The 15,721-nt window shown below is 36.9% G+C and overlaps 4 protein-coding genes and 1 long non-coding RNA gene across 7 annotated transcripts in view; 3 read left to right on the top strand and 2 right to left on the bottom strand.

Annotated features, from left to right (window-relative positions):
* LOC111443386 overlaps positions 1–4,166 on the top strand; it is a 4,901-nt gene extending 735 nt beyond the window's left edge. The window contains exons 2-5 of one of the 2 annotated variants that reach the window (XM_023081182.1): positions 84–170; positions 588–1,689; positions 2,106–2,477; positions 3,656–4,166. In XM_023081182.1, the coding sequence (XP_022936950.1) occupies positions 642–1,689; positions 2,106–2,477; positions 3,656–3,657 (1,422 nt within the window). In that variant the 5' untranslated portion in view covers positions 84–170; positions 588–641 and the 3' untranslated portion in view covers positions 3,658–4,166. The remainder of the gene's footprint in view (positions 1–83; positions 171–587; positions 1,690–2,105; positions 2,478–3,655) is intronic. The other variant, XM_023081183.1, reaches the window with a different exon arrangement.
* Positions 4,167–5,137: 971 nt separating this feature from the next.
* Positions 5,138–7,599, bottom strand: LOC111443389 (GDSL esterase/lipase At4g10955). Of its 2 annotated transcripts, none has more exons than XM_023081188.1 (3): positions 7,368–7,599; positions 5,420–6,465; positions 5,138–5,279 (listed from the first exon to the last, which is right to left on the bottom strand). In XM_023081188.1, the coding sequence occupies exons 1-3, from the start codon at positions 7,499–7,501 to the stop codon at positions 5,167–5,169; spliced, it is 1,293 nt and encodes a 430-aa protein (XP_022936956.1). In that variant the 5' UTR covers positions 7,502–7,599; the 3' UTR covers positions 5,138–5,166. The 2 variants fall into 2 exon arrangements, with proteins under 2 accessions (XP_022936956.1, XP_022936957.1); XM_023081189.1 differs by having other exon boundaries at positions 5,187–5,290; positions 5,413–6,465.
* Positions 7,600–8,717: 1,118 nt separating this feature from the next.
* On the top strand, positions 8,718–10,249 carry LOC111442908. Its single transcript, XM_023080468.1, has 4 exons — positions 8,718–8,732; positions 8,796–8,820; positions 9,437–9,508; positions 9,637–10,249. Exons 1-4 carry the CDS (start codon positions 8,718–8,720, stop codon positions 9,921–9,923), a joined length of 399 nt encoding a protein of 132 aa, XP_022936236.1. The 3' UTR covers positions 9,924–10,249.
* Positions 10,250–10,399: 150 nt separating this feature from the next.
* LOC111443391 (cytochrome b561 domain-containing protein At4g18260-like) lies at positions 10,400–12,616 on the bottom strand. The gene is made up of 4 exons (XM_023081191.1): positions 12,382–12,616; positions 12,110–12,271; positions 11,307–11,455; positions 10,400–10,968 (listed from the first exon to the last, which is right to left on the bottom strand). The coding sequence occupies exons 1-4, from the start codon at positions 12,535–12,537 to the stop codon at positions 10,659–10,661; spliced, it is 777 nt and encodes a 258-aa protein (XP_022936959.1). The 5' UTR covers positions 12,538–12,616; the 3' UTR covers positions 10,400–10,658.
* Positions 12,580–14,607, top strand: LOC111443393. The gene is made up of 3 exons (XR_002710490.1): positions 12,580–12,741; positions 13,646–13,721; positions 14,428–14,607. It is a non-coding gene; the product is annotated as an uncharacterized LOC111443393 (long non-coding RNA).
* The last annotated feature ends 1,114 nt before the right edge of the window (positions 14,608–15,721 follow it).

A 15,721-nucleotide genomic window follows, 5' to 3' on the forward strand; every position in this document is an offset into this window, starting at 1 on the left:
TTTTTTTTTTTTTTTTTTTTTTTCTTTGGCGCAAATCTCCTTCTATGCCCTATAAAGTATGTCATTTTTTCGAACTTTTTCAGCTTGATTTTGATCTGTCGCTCAGCTGCTGTCAGGAACACCGGGCAAGTGACTTGCTCCGGCGACTAAGGAATACTCGTCATATTCAGGTTCGTTTACTAGTTACTCGGTTTTTGGCGTCAATGTTTGACCATGGATTTAGGGCTTTGAATTTGATCCAAACCCGACCTTCGGATGTTTCTCTAATTGATGGGTTCTGCTTGGTTTTACATTTTACAATCGGTTCTCTTCTGCCTGTGTGACTTGGGGATTATACTGTTATTTACCTCATGCTAATTCTGCAAAAGTTTCAGTCGTTAATGGTTGTTGAAAGGAAGCCTGAGTAGAAATTTGTTTGAGTTGTGAATGCGAAAAACCATGTATGTTAAGAATATTGATTGTTCTTTTGGCATACTTAATTGACTTTCAAATACTTAACTCCACTGTGATTGTTATACATACTTCCATGAATCGGTATTTATCTTTGCTGTCACTGATTGGGCTTTTTCGCTTGTTCTTGTGTATAGAATGAGCAGAGTTTCTTGAATTGAGGTGTTTGGCCGTTGAAAGCATTTCATTTCATGGCAGGCAATGGCCTGCCATCATTGGGTCGTGTGAAGCTTACCGATATCGCTCCATCTGAAGGCGTTCCTTCTGAAACTTTCAAATTATCCGTCTCAACTCTGTCACATTCACTAGCTCAATACTCTGCTGCCATCATCCAATTCCCTGCTTGTGATGGGGCTCTTTTAAGGTCTGGTTTAGATTCTGCTCGCCTCTACTTCCACCAGAGAGCTGCATGTCCATCTGCTGAGTTGATGCAAAATAATGATTCGCGGGAGTGGTGCAGAACTTCTGGTTACTATGTAGATTCTCAGATGTGGCAAGAAACGTATGATTATAGGCCTGGATTGACTCCAGTTGAGCCCAGCAATGGAATGGAGTTACCACCTGCAGGTTTGGCCGACATATTTGCACTCTATGGAAAGGCATCTCGAATTATTTTGGATGCCATCAGCTTCTATCTAAACTTGCGTAGCTCTCCTTTCACAGAAATACTCGATAATGTTCCTCTTAGAAGTAGGGAGATATCGTCTTCTGTGTTATCCGCGTGCTGTTATGGGAGGCCCTCATTTCATGGAGAGCATCACCATAAATTAACTCCCCAAGAGGATAGTCAGTTGGCTATGTATACGTCGGACCATGAGCATCAAATCGATAAAAGTCTTATTACTCTGGTCAAGTCAGATAAGGCAGGTTTACTAATAAAGGATTTCAATGGTAGGTGGATTCTTGTGGATGGAGATCTTGGCCCTCAAGATGCTATAGTTTATCCTGGACTTGCACTCTATCAAGCAACTGCAGGGTATGTGAATCCTGCTTTGCTCAGAACAGATGTGAATAATATTCAAGGTAGTATGTATGGACGGTGTTCCTTGTCGTTCAAACTCATGCCTAAATCCATGACTAGCCTCAGTTGTTCAGAAATGAGAGCAGCTGGCCATGGGGTAGACGTTCAGTTCCAGCTCCCAGTACCGGTGGACGACTTTATGCAGAGATCACCCTCAACTGACCAACTCTTTAACCGCCCAAATTTCCAGAATTTCAGTTTCTCTACATCCCAAGATGGTAGGTCAAATCTTATTTTTATAATTTTTTTATTATCGTGCTGACGAATAGTATTTACATATCCACCCAGTCGGAGCGTTTCCACAGTTGAATCCATTTTGAATTTGATAAATGCATTGCCATCTTGTCGTGCATTTCGTGTCATTGCCCTTCGTCCCACTTCGATTTGTCTAAATGTGATCCAAGCGGGTTCAAGTGCTTGAATAACGTATCTAATTTATTTACAAGTGAAAGGGTGTGTGAGAAAATGATTCATGTTTCAATATATATTGCTTACTTGAGTTTTTATTTGTTCTTTTCGTCTTTATTCACTTGTTGGGCAATGTTTCTTGTTTAGTAATTGCTTAGTGTTAGTAGCCCCCTTAGTGAGAAGCTTTCAATTAACAGGCTATTGGATCGATGAAATGCTGGTACAGGATCCCTAAAAATGAGGAGGAGAAAGAATAATTCAAGTACCAAACCTCTACCCCCTTCTAAGAGATTACGGCTCGAGGCACAGAGAGTTCTGAAGGAGAGAGTACAGGAAATTGCAGATAAGAAGGGTATCAAATTGAGGTTCTGTAATCTAAAGGACTGTGAGAATCACATTCACACATTAGATAGCCCTTGTGCCAGCACAAGAATGGAGATTGGATGGCCTCCTGGCGTGCCGTTTGTTCATCCTCATGATCTACCTAATAAAGCAAAAATGGGTTTTCTTGAAGCTTACGAGCCCGGTTGGACAGCTAGTCACGACGTTGAATTAAGTCTTACGGAACCTGGACAAGTCGGTCAACAGTCAACCAACTGTAAGTCGATCTCTTTCATATTCATATATGCGTTAACTGGTTCTTGTTTTTTTTACCTCAACAAGTACCTGCTTTGCAATCAATATGGATGAAGCTTACTGATTTTGGTCCAATACTTTTTATAGTATTATTGCCTTTGGAAAGAGGGAAATAAAGACGTAGGTGTGTGTCGTTATTTTTCCTATTGAGTGAAGGTGGGTAAGGGCAGAATTCAAAATCTTGAAGATATCGAACTTGTGTCCATGTCTGATGGCAGCGGGAACCATCGACCAAGATTACATTGGTTTACGAGTCAATTGGAGCCTCGAGTGTATATTTCCTAGAATCTTGAAGATAATTGTGTTGGATCTTTTCAACTCTATGTTGCATATGTTTCATGTAGTTTTGGCACTGTCTTCATTCAGTTTCTGATGTTGCACAAGCATAACCATCCCAACTTTTCAGCTCTGCACCTAATACACATGCACCCCTTTCTCTTCACTTCATATATTTTCCCACCGCTAGCCGATATTGTCCTCTTTGGGCTTTTCCTTTAGGGCTTCCCCTCAAGGTTTTTAAACCACGTCTACTAAGGAGAGATTTCCACACCCTTATAAAGAATGTTTCGTTCTCCTCCCCAATTGATGTGGGATCTCACAATCCACCCCCCTTTGGGGTCCAGCTTCCTCGCTGGCATTCGTTCCCTTCTCCAATCGATTTGGGACCCCAAATCTACCTCCCTTTGGGGCCTAACGTCCTTGCTGGCACACCATCTCGTGTCCACCCCCCTTCGGGCTCAACCTCCTCGCTGGCACATCGCCCACGGCTCTGATACCTTTTGTAACAACCTAAGCCCACTACTAGTTTAATCCTCTTTGGGCTTTCCCTTTCGGGCTTCCCCTCAAGGTTTTTAAAACGCATCTACTAGGGAGAGGTTTCTATACCCTTATAAAGAATGTTTCGTTCTCCTCCCCAACCGATGTAGGATCTCACATTTTTTTTTCATTTTTGTTTATCTATTGGCTTTCTGAGTTCACTTTATATAGTTTTTCTTCCTCGAGTTCTTCTGTTTGCTTTCACTTGCCTAACTTCCATGTTTGTTTGCTCTATCTGCATTTTCTTTTGCTTAAAATGTTTGTTTTAGCTTTATTCCTTTTGGATATCAATGGTGAATTGTTCTTTTGCTCCTATCTCTGCAGGAATCAGTTCATGTTCTGTTCATCAATCGATTCTCAAGGCCTAGTAGCTTGCAACTTCAAAACCAGTTCCATTCATGGCTGTTGATAACATCATCATATCAATGCCCGGATTGTTATTTCAATGCCCGGATCGTTATTTCAATGCCCAACGCTGACAAATCATGCCTGTTTCCATCTCTAGCAAAGACTGTACATATGTGTTACTTTCTGGGTAAGCCAGTTCCATCTTCATCTCCTTTATCTCTCGGACAGCTTCATCTCATTTATTGGAGAACAGCTCTTGAAGAACAGGATTTGTTAAAGTTAGCTAACCAGTGATGGTAATGGAGTGGAAATATCTATTTCCTTTGAATTCTAGTAGAAATTTTTCTCATGTTAGTCATACCTTCATGTTCTAGACTAGTGTAGCTGCTGCTTTAGTCAATATGATGTGTAGAATTTGGGAGACACGATTAAGAGCAGAAATATACAAACTTGAGGTTCCTGAAGAAATATTCCCTGTTTTCTTCTTCTTCTATTCTCTGTTTTGTTCTTGCTTATATCAGTGGATCGTAACATTCCAAGCAAGATGATCCTTGTGCCCACTTTTAAGCGGTAAAGTTCAAAGTTAAAACACCCTTTTGTCTCGTTTAAATGATTGGAATATCTTCGATTCTTATGTTTATAGCTTTCTGATCGTTTTTGGTTTCATACGCAAGGAATGGACGCTTAGTATATACTTGGCAGAGAACAGCTAGAAACATGGGGATGGAGGTAAGGCTGCTGCTAATCTCCTGCTTTCTTTCTTTCGCATAAACTGCAAATGGTTAGAGACCTAGGCTGCTGCTCATTTCTATATGATTTATTCATTTCCATTATCCGAACACTAACGACATATATAACAGTCAAACCACCGCTAATAGGTATTGTCCTTTTTTAGCTTTCCCTTTCGGGTTTCCCCTCAAGGTTCTTAAAACGCATATGCTAGGGAGAGGTTTTCACTCTCTTATAATGAATGTTTCGTTCTCCTACCCAATTGATGTGAGATCTCACAATCCACCTCCCTTTAGGGTCTAGCTTCCTCGCTGACACTCGTTCCCCTCTCCGATCGATGTGGGATCTCACAATCTACCCCCTTTTAGGCCCCAGCATTCTCGCTGGCACAACGCCCGGTGTTTGGCTTTGATATCATTTGTAACAGCCCAAGCCCACCGCTAGCAAATATTGTCCTCTTTGAGTTTTCCCATTCGAGCTTTCCTCAATGTTTTTAAAACGTGTCTATTAGGGAGAGATTTTCGTACCCTTATAAAAAAATGTTTTGTTCTCCTCCCCAACGGATATGGGATCTCACTGACATATTGTTAATTGAAAAAGATTATGCCCCTAAACTTATACACGAACAAAAAAACAAAATTAAAATCAATGCCCAGCATGTAAAATTTTTGTTTATGATAAACTTTATTTGCATTTCTTATAGAATACATGTTTCATCCATACGAAATGAAAAAATCACGAAGAGAAACCTCATATATTCACGATGAACACAATCCAAATGAAGCAACAAACACGAGACACGACACCCAAAGAACTATACCGACATATCCCAAAGTAAAAAACGAGTTATTTAGCCACAAAATTCCATAAACTGAACTTCACCTACTAGGATTCCCCTGTGTTGGCTGTGAGCATACTGACACCAGAAGAACTATACCGACATATCCCGAAGTCGAAAATGAGTTATTTAGCCACAAAAATCCCCGAAACTTAACTTCACTCACCTACTAGGATTTCCCTGTATTGGCTGTCCTGTTGACATAGGGTACAGAGACCTAAGCTGCCTGCTTATAAGCTTGCTATCATGAAGAGCTAGCTGAAGCTGCAAATCATCAGACCACCATTGTTCCAATCCATGAGCTTCAAGAAACTTCTGCTTTCCCTTAGACATCACAAACAACTTCGCTGCTGCAGCTGCTGCAGCTGCTTTCCCATTTTTAGGATTAACATTCTCTTTCCCTTCATTGCTTTTCTCTACTTGATCTGATTCAGTATATGAACAGCATATATAATCACTATTATTTACATATATATGTGGGACCCACTTCCCAATTCCCACCCCAGGATTCTTCAACCTGTTTAGATTTGCTACCCAGTTCTTGAAACCAGCTCCCCCTCCACTGGCCTTTTCCCCTTCCATGCTGCTATTCCCTGTAGTTTCACTCCCTGAAGGAAGCATTGATTTGATCCTCTTCCAAGCAAACTCAGCCTTTTCCCCTATGTTCCTCAAGCTCATAGCCACTGAAACAGAAGGTGGATTGAACAAATGAGTTTCAACGTAGATTCCTTCTTTAGCTAAGGCCTTCCCCACTTGTAGAGCAAACCCAGCGCCCAAGGAGTGCCCAGCAATACAGACATTGCTGCTTCCATAACTCTCAGCCACTGATTTTAGTGCCTTCAAAGCTACGTTAAACCGGACCGAACCCTTTAGGCTCTCCCAAGCGAGAAACCGAAGGTCGTCCTCGATGTCCCGTCTGATCGTCGGGCTTTTGAGTAATGTACCTCTTAGTGCTAAAACAGCCCTTGGTGCACCACTGGGTCTGATGAGGACTAGATCAGCCATGGCTGCTGATCTATCCCATTCCAGTATTGCACCGAATATGGAACCATCTCTTTCGTCTATCAAGGTTTGTACTAGCTTGTATTTGAAGGGGATCCACCATTTGGGAGCCAGTGCGTTTTCTTTGTTGCTTTTGTTCTCTTGTCTGTCTAGTTCAAGCAAGTAAACTGCTTGGATAAAACATGCAACCACGGTTCTTTTGTAATTCCCGTCCTTCCTGCACCGAAATTCCTCGTCGGAATGTCAAAATGAGCATAACTCAATTGATTTAAATCATATACTATCGACTAAAATGATAGAGGTTCGAATTCTCTACTACCATGTTATTGAACTAAAAAAATTAATAAAAAAAATGTTTCAATTGAACTGTATGGTTTCCGGCCAGTCTCGGATGGAGATGTTAATGGGTTGGGTTGGATCGAGTTAAGTTGGGACATGGAGGAGTTCATGGGTTGTTGGTTCGAGTTAAGTTGGGACATTTTTTAAACCCAACCCAATTATTCGGGTTACTAATTTTTTAAACTCAAACAATCTTTATTAAATAATGAACTCAATCCAACTCAACCATAAGATTTTGGAGTTGGGTTGGTTCGGGTTGTTCGTGTCATTTATTCAAATCTTTATTAAATAAAATATAACATATATATAACTGTACAATTTTTTTTTTTTAAGATTTAACAATAAATTCGATTTGATTCCGTTCAATTCAATCGAGTTTTACATAACCTCGCGAAAACCCAACCCATAAGTTTTCTCAATTATTTGAATTTAAATCAGTTCAAACAAATTCATAACTCAAACCCTAAGTTTTTTTTTCAACACTCAACATGGTCAAATTCATCCTGCATTAACAAACCAAAATTTTCAAAAAATTGAGATTCGTAATGATCTCGAGAACTCCACAAACATCTTGCATACAAATTCCATTTCTAACAACTGCACTGTCTAGACTTGAAGAATCAAATCAAAATTGTTGCTATTTTCGATAAAATTTAGGTTCGAAGGATGAAATCAAAATGATTGAAAGTTCATGAACATCAGATTATAAGCTTTGATTTAAGGAGTGAAGAAGAAACCAGAGCCGGAAAAAATGGTGGAAACAGAGGAGAGTGAAGTTACCAACTCGAATTAATGAGATCTCGCCAATTAGGAGAAATAACATTGCGCGGTCCAGATACATGAAAAGCATAGGGATGAGCCTCCTCCTCCGTCGCCGCCGCCGGTGTCGACTCCGCCGTGTCGGGACTTGCCATTAACCCGCCGCCGGGTTTCTCTAAGAGAAGAAGGAAGAAATGTGGGTAAGAGCGTGTGAGAGAGTATTTTTGGGGAAAAAGGCTTCGTTCACTTTGAATCTGATTCGATGTGGAGTTCTTAAAATATTTTCCTTTTTCTTTTCAAATGGAATACAATAATGACCCCAAAACGCCTCCAACGGTCATATTTTCAAATCCCTTCCCTTCTTCTCTTTTCTCCAAATTACCAAAATACCCTTCCTCCTCTTTACGTTAATTAATTTAACTATAAATTTTTATAAGGAATAATTTAAATTATTTATTGGTGATTTATTATTGTTATTCCTTGATTTTATTTAGAATTAGTTTTTTTTTCGAATTTATATTAATTATTACATCTAAATACACCCTTCTATGGTTTATATTGATTTATTAGGATTTAAATGACATAATTATTAATTGGAGATTTTAAATAATATAACTTTAAACTTTAGATTATAAATAATTCCGTCGGATGAATATTTTAAATTGACATTTTTTCTTCGATTTTTTACACAAATTAATTTTACTCTTGACTATTACATTCATTCGGAGTTAGTCTTAATCTTTTAATTTCTAAAAGTAAATACATTTGGAATCGTATATTTTAATTTTTTTTTCAGAAGCTGACTCGAAAATTTTTATATATATAAAAATATAAAATTTTTCAATCTCGTATTTCATGATATAAATGATAGAGATGTTCATTTTACTTATAGGACTCTGTTCGGGACGAAGATATAATTTTCTATTTAAACAAGGAATGAGGGAAGGAGTGGAGAACATTTTTTTCAATTAAATAAACAGCTTCAGGGACAGGATTATATTCGTTATAGAACCGCCCTTAAAATAAATATATTTTTAATATTATTATAAATAGGTTTATTTTAGCTATATTAAATTGATTAATTAATTAATTAATTTTGAGAACTATGTCGCCGCGAAGCTATTTTCCATTAAACTATGAAAATTGAAGTGGCTATAAATTGTAAACTAAAATTCGAAAAGCCAACTGAAAAAAATGGGAAAATCATAGCCGCCAATTCAAGTTCCCCTCCAAGTCCGTGTAATGGAGACCGGAAGCCATAGATTTTTGGCTTGAATACAATAAAATCATGAACTCGAATTTCGTGATTGCGTTCCATGGCTCAAATCCACACTTTTCTTCTTCTTCTTCTTCAAATCTTCTGTAGAATAAATGGCCGCTTTTGAAGTTTCATTCTCGTTGTTCATCTTCTTCGAGAAAATTGGCTGTTTCTGAGGGCGCCGAGGGTAGACTCTTCTCATTTCGTCTTCATCCGGTATGCATTGATTCACTGCTTTTGTTTCGTTGATGCGTATTTTCTTGCTGTTCTTTCTATTATCTTACTGTCGTTGTTTCGTCTCTTTGCTTGCTGTATATTTGTTTCTTCAAAATTGTGATTCGTTTGATTCTAGCTCTGTAATCAATCCTATAGTTTAATTACCTCTACATGGAAGAATCCTATTCGTAAATCTGAACGATTGAGATTTTAAATTCTTTTGAGAATATATTATTAAGGGAATGGACATTATGGACTCCTTTTTTTTTGATGTGGAAGGGGATCCAATTCCAATTCCAATTCAAGTGCCTTATCTATACAGATATAATAAAGTAAAGATTATCTTGTTTTTCCTGGCTAAATACGTTTCTAGTTTCTATGCTTCGACATAGCATGATTCCATTTCCAAATTTAGTTCTAATGCCTTTAGAAATTTCATGAGGAATCAAATTTTAACAATTTCATAAGGACGAAATATGATAATTTTAGAAGTAACGGAATCAAATTGAAATAAGGTTAAAGCATGAGAAGTCAAAAGTGTATTTTAACCTACTTGTTTTAAAGATGTTACGAAGCAATTAAAGATTTATCATTATTTTTCTTTTCAACTGTATAGGATCATCTTCTTCTGCACGCACACAGCTTGATCTCTTGGAGCAACTCTCTTCTGGTAGCCAAATAACTGATGGTAAGTGAGCTGATTCTCTCTTCTAACAAGCAAACAAAATGGGAATGAAATAGAATGGCATCAGCCTTCTTTCATTGAAAGAGATCATCATCATTTCACTTGAACTTACTGACATTTTATGTTATCAGGTTATGAAAGCGATGGCAGTTACCAGAAAATTACGATCCGTGATCAGCTTGCGCAGTTGCTCAGAGACAGAGATGACGATTTTAACATCTCGTTGGGTAAGAACTTGAAGAAGGTTAGTGCCAAGTTTTTGACAATTTCTCAGAAGAGGAATATCAAAAGACAATCATACTTGAACGAAGTATCTCAAAGGAACGATTCAGTTTTTTTTGCTACAGTTGGAGCATTTATAATTTTGCCTTCTATTTTAATATTGGGAATTGCTATAATAACTGGCTATAAAAAGTAGGGCTAACTTTTTCCATGATATACAGTTTATACAAACATCATATGTATAGAAGTGATTATCTCATGATATTGAAGATTCATTGCCCATTGTTTTCATCTTAATTTTCAACTTCAGTTCTATATTTCTGGAAAAGTAGAATGCAATAGCCTAAGCTCACCATTAGCCGTCAGTCTCACGGTTTTAAAACGCGTCTTCTATAGAGAGGGTCTAGCCCTACTCCGACCAGTGTCTCGCACCGTCCGGTGACTGGCTCGGATACCATTTGTAACAACTCAAGCACACTACTAACATATATTGTCTGCTTTAGCTCGTTACGTATCACTGTTAGCTTCACGGTTTTAAAACGCGTATGTTAGAGCGAGGTTTCCACACCCTTACAAGTAATGTTTTGTGCTCCTCTTCAACCGACGTGGGATCTCACAATTTTGAAAATAACTGACTATCAGATGACAGTATCTTTCTTTTTTTAAAAAAGAAAAAAGAAAAATTATAGGAACCAGATGACAGTATCATCTCTTTATTCTTCAAAAACTCTGTATTCATTAGGTTCAAATCTGTGATAGAAAACAGAAAAACCACATCAGAAAATATCTCCTGCAAGGCCAGATTTCATCTCTTACAAAATACCACACTCTTTCCCTATACAAATCCCAATAAGAGGAGAGATATGAGTAAGAAGAATGACAACAATCTCGTGTTAGTGAAAGCAAGCTTCTGACATATCTATTTACTCCTTCAGCAAGGATCAGTGTTCAGCTCCTTTTGCTTGTCATTTGGAGAGAGCACTTGATCGGTAGGTGTTACCAAATCATTCCCCAAAATAACTCCTTGCTTTTGTATATACTCCAGTTTGTCTTGGAATAGGTAAAAGAATGAAATCAAAGAAATTTCAACAGTGAAAATTATAGTCCAAATTCGTATACTTCGAGATGTTTTCTCATGGTAAGCAAATAATCCTGAATATACATTGAAGACTCCTAGGAGAGATACTGCGGTGCCCAGCATCCAATGTATAAAAAACCATAGGCTTCTTGTGTTAGAGCCCCTGCAAGAGAGATAGAAAAGAGAGAATTCAGCATATAGAAGTCAATACAAAAGTTGATTTTGGAGTAAGGAAACTTTGTTTGTTTTTTCTAATCGTTTCTTTTAACAAAAGATCAGTAGAAACATGGTTGTTGAATAACTGTTACAAAAATTGTTTTTCTGAGTCTGTTCTTGGATGGCCTATTCTTACAACAACCAGTACTCTTCATCCTTCAAAAATTGTTGGCTCGCATGTATAATAACACAAACATTTATAAGCTGCCCAATCATATTCTTAGAAATGTTTCGAATATAGAACAGGATATATTGCCTTATATCTGATGAAGTATGAAATTTTACCTCTTTGGCCTTACAATTCCAATCAACGCCTGTAACCAGATCATCCCATATAGGCCAATCCCTATCCTTTGGTGACTATTATTGAAAGCATTGTTGAATTTCTTGATAGACATGACTGCTCCTGCTGTGACTAGTAATACAGAGAGTATCTGTTGAACAGAATCAAGTGAAGATCATATAATGACTGTATTAACTTATTTTAGAATGGAAAATACTAGCATTGTGATCACAAATCACAGTTCTTTATTGGAATGAGATCCATCAAAGTGAACCCCATCTATGTGGTTGAAGGATGATCAAAATCCTTCAACTTCATATTTTTATATCCTTTTTGACTTTTTAGAGCTAAACCTCACCTAACTCCTATATTATAATCCATAAACCTGCTAGATTTCAACAATATGGATATTTGGCTATGAGTTTCTAATTAGTTAGAATATGATGATTTGTATCTTTTCTTTCGACACAAGTATTCATAATTATCTGCTTGATCAACTTTTGTGTTAACAAACTTGGGGGCTGTATAAGATATCCAGAATCAGGACCCTTGTGGTTTCCCTTGAACCATCATTAAGCTCATAAAGTATAGAAAAAAAAAATCGTTTGTTTGCTTGTTTGATGAAAAGATAAAGTTAATTGCGTTAATGATGCTTTCCTGCAACTCTCTACATTTATTGTCTGTTTAGTTAAAAAAAAAACACTCTTCTTTATGAAAACAATAACAAAAAAAAGTACTTATTTTAGTATTTGAGAGTATTGCTGGAGAAGATTGTGATGAACAAAGAGCGCAGAGATGAACTTGCCTGTAGAATTGTATGAATGTAAAAATAAAATTTCAGCCTTCTTCCACATTGCTCCCTGCTAGACATTCTGATAACAAGTATCCCAACAGGCATAAGAAACCCCATTGAAGCCCATAGGAGAAACCCATGGAGTGTGATATCAAACAGTAGGCTGGAACTCATCTGTTACCATTATGACCAATAATCAATTTCAGCTATACATTCTTTTTCTGCATTGATATTTCTTTTCAAATATCAAGACATGTAAAATATGAAATGAAAGAAGAGGAAACCTTCTGGCTGTGGTCTTTCTTGCTTGTATGGAAGTTTTCGTTTTTGTAGGGCTGTTGGGATGAGCTGACTGGTTGAAATGTGAGAAGGAGGAGGAGAAAAAGTATTGAACTTGCAGGGATGGAGAAAGGAAACATTCTCTTCTGTAAAAAGAGCATTGTTTATTTTGCTCCTGATGGAACAAGCTCCAAGCACAATGCAGAAGCCACCCGCGTTGGCTGCTTATTTGTTTGCTATGGATTTCACAAGCCATCTTGAAAGCTTTTGTAGCAATGAGGAAAAAGGAATAAGCAGAACAATGTCAGAGGAGGACCACTAATGGTGGTGGTCAATAATGCCTAAAGTGGACACTGGACTAAGAGGTACTTGATTTTTCTCAAGAAATACAACTACTCTATCTCTCTCTCTCTTCCCTCCCCCAAGATTATGTACATATCCCCAGTAACCCCAAGTCCATCGTTAGTAGATATTATCCTCTTTAAGTCTCAAGGTTTGTAAAACACGTCTACTAGGGAGAGGTTTCCACACCCTTATAAAGAATGTTTCGTTCCCCTCTATAACCGATGTGGGATCTCACAATTCACTTCCCTTCGAGGCCTAGCATCCTCGCTGGCACCCGTTCCTCTCCCCGATGAACAAAAGTTAGAAGTTTGATCCTGAATGATTAGAAAACTAAAGTGGGCTGTCAGTTTTTTTCTTTCCTCTCAGTTTCTCATATGATCTAGAAAGCAAAAGAAAAAGTGGGAAAAATGTTTGAAAGTTGGTGATACTATAAACATTTTTTAGTATAAAAATTTCAAGGTCTTGGGGGAGGGTTAGTATAGACAAAGTTTTCAACCATGTGGGGTTCACTGTGAAATTTGATATCATTTTTTGCGGTATGAAAGGAAGAATGTAATGGGATTTTGCAGCAAAATAGTTGGGACTTTCAATAATAGAAGAAAATATGAGCCTGAAAATGAAAGTGGGTTGTTAGTGGATACTGCTCAGAACATTATCTTTTGTTGTCCACTGTGGTCTCTTGTGAACACATACGCCACAGTCGCCCCACACACACACACATACACGCACTCAAGAAAGTTGTTTGTTTCTATTTAGCTGAACATTCACGGGTGTAGTGTTATATTGGCGCTGAACTAATTGCTCTTTATTTGTCAATAGAATCTCTTCCAATCTTGCATCATCTTCAGTCACCATTTTTGTTTTTCTTTCAGTCATTCTGCTGTTATTTAACCATAAATTACTATTTCCTTCCTTCTTTTGTAGGCTTTATTCGAATTGCAATATGTCGTTATCAAGGGTAGAGGTGGTGTATAGCTGAATGGACGAATGTCTTGTACAGGTAAATCGCCACTGGTTGAAAATATATAGATGGTTAACAAGTGGAAATTTGTGAGATCTCACGTTGGTTGGAGAGGAGAACGAAACATTCCTTATAAGGGTGTGGAAGTCTCTCCCTAGTAGACACGTTCTAAAATCATGAGATTGACACGGGCTAAAGTGGACAATATCTGCTAGTAGTGGGCTTAGGCTGTTACAAATGGTATCATAGCCAAACACTAAGCTCTTAAGGGGTGGATTGTGAGATCCTACGTTGGTTGGAGAGGGGAATGAAATATTACTTATAAGGGTGTGGAAACTTCTCCCTAGTAGATGCGTCTTAAAACCGTGAGGCTGACGACGATACGTAATGGATCAAAGCGGACAATATCTAAATGACCACCGAACTCAATTATGGTAAATTCAATAATTTGAAATAATTAAACATCACGAGCTCAATCTTCCTCCTTCACATGTCAATAAATGGACCTTAATCGTAGCAGTTGACTTTTTACCAACTAGAACAAAATTTCACACCCGAAAAGGAAAAGACAAAAAGTTGCTCCATAAGCTACACGACTCTAAATTTAGTTTTATTTGACAGTGAAAGTTTAGAAGATTAGCAACGATAAATCAGTAAAAAAAGAAAAAGCATCTTTACTTTTCAAAATTGCTAATAGATTCAATTGTTCATTATGATTAATGTATAGTCTTTTTTTAACTCACAGACCAAAAAAGAAGCATGAAGATCTATAAAGGCGAGGTGGGTAAGAAAAAAGTTGGGTCTATCCAAATTATCTTTTTACTGTTGGTTGATTCTTTTTGACAATATATTGTTAATTAGTGGCTTTGAACCCGTGATTGTAATTGCTAATCCAGGCAATTAAATTAACCTTCTTGTAATCATTCAACAAAAGCATATACTAAAGAAGAAAAATAGGGTAATTTTAGTTACATCAAATCTCAATATAATTCCATAATGTATTGTAGACAGAGAGTTCTTCTGAATATGTAATCCAAATGGTAAAATTCAGAGATTTTAGGATAATTTAGTTTCTTTTGTGGGTCAAATTAGAGAGACAACTTTGTCCACTTTTATGATAATATTTTGCCAACAATATTCATTTATTAGCTGATAAGAAGTATGCATGCATGGTTTGTTCTAATGTGAGTAAATAATAGTTATGGTATTTTATCTTTTAAGGTATTAACACGAGCATAGTTCAATTGATATGATTAAGAAGTCAAAAATCCAAATCTCTCGTAGTTAAAGCTAAAAGAACTTTTTGATAAAGTTGTATTTATTTCGTCCTTACATTTTAAAATATTCTTAACCAATGAAAGAAATTATATTATTTAAAAAATTCTCAAAAGGGATGATTGGCAAAATTTGAGTTTGAAGTTTAATCAAGTAGTGATTAGCATCATCTAACTAACTACTAGAACACCTTTTCTCTCTTTGTCTCTTTAATAAAGGAAACCAAAATACTTGATTGAATATAATGTCTTGCCCACATGTTTATGAGATTATTAGTTCATGTTTATTAAAGTTTTAAAATGGGTCCAATTTAGTTCGAAGTTTGTGTTTAAAAGTTTATACGCTTTAATATTTAATAGGTCTCTAGACTGTATAACTTTAAAAATATCTAATTAGTTTGGAAATTCTATGATAAATTTAGTTGATATACTAAACTTGTAATTTAACCAAGACTAAAGTATGAATTTTAATAAAATTACTTAATTTCAAACTTCAATGAAAGATGCACATTTAACTATAAACTCTCTCTATTGCAGTGACAAATGAAAAAGGATAGTAGCAAACATCCAAAATGACATTTAATCATCAAGTTTCCATAAAGGCCTACCTTTTGAGTTGTTCTAGCTAACTAGCTTTTGAGAGAAATATGACATAACAATACATACACGTTGAAAAAGAATGATAGAGAGAGTGCTAAAATTTTTCTTTTAGTTCAACGACGTGTGAAGTGATGGGAGTCAAATATCTAAGTCTTGGTCGATAAT

The sequence above is a fragment of the Cucurbita moschata genome, unplaced genomic scaffold (assembly GCF_002738365.1).
Source record: "Cucurbita moschata cultivar Rifu unplaced genomic scaffold, Cmos_1.0 Cmo_Scf00005, whole genome shotgun sequence".
In the NCBI taxonomy this organism is placed as follows: domain Eukaryota; kingdom Viridiplantae; phylum Streptophyta; class Magnoliopsida; order Cucurbitales; family Cucurbitaceae; genus Cucurbita; species Cucurbita moschata.

Excerpts from the sequence above, each read along its gene's own strand:
- LOC111443389 (XM_023081188.1), bottom strand. The coding sequence starts at position 7,501 with ATGGCAAGTCCCGACACGGCGGAGTCGACACCGGCGGCGGCGACGGAG. Across the intron at positions 6,466-7,367 it reads GATCTCATTAATTCGAGTTG|GAAGGACGGGAATTACAAAA; the intron begins GTAACTTCACTC and ends ATTTCGGTGCAG. Across the intron at positions 5,280-5,419 it reads ACAGCCAATACAGGGAAATC|TTTATGGAATTTTGTGGCTA; the intron begins CTAGTAGGTGAG and ends GGTGAAGTTCAG.
- LOC111442908 (XM_023080468.1), top strand. Across the intron at positions 8,821-9,436 it reads TCTCATTTCGTCTTCATCCG|GATCATCTTCTTCTGCACGC; the intron begins GTATGCATTGAT and ends TCAACTGTATAG. Across the intron at positions 9,509-9,636 it reads TGGTAGCCAAATAACTGATG|GTTATGAAAGCGATGGCAGT; the intron begins GTAAGTGAGCTG and ends TTATGTTATCAG.
- LOC111443391 (XM_023081191.1), bottom strand. The coding sequence starts at position 12,537 with ATGCTCTTTTTACAGAAGAGAATGTTTCCTTTCTCCATCCCTGCAAGT. Across the intron at positions 11,456-12,109 it reads ACATTCATACAATTCTACAG|ATACTCTCTGTATTACTAGT; the intron begins GCAAGTTCATCT and ends TCTGTTCAACAG. Across the intron at positions 10,969-11,306 it reads GGAATTGTAAGGCCAAAGAG|GGGCTCTAACACAAGAAGCC; the intron begins GTAAAATTTCAT and ends TCTCTCTTGCAG.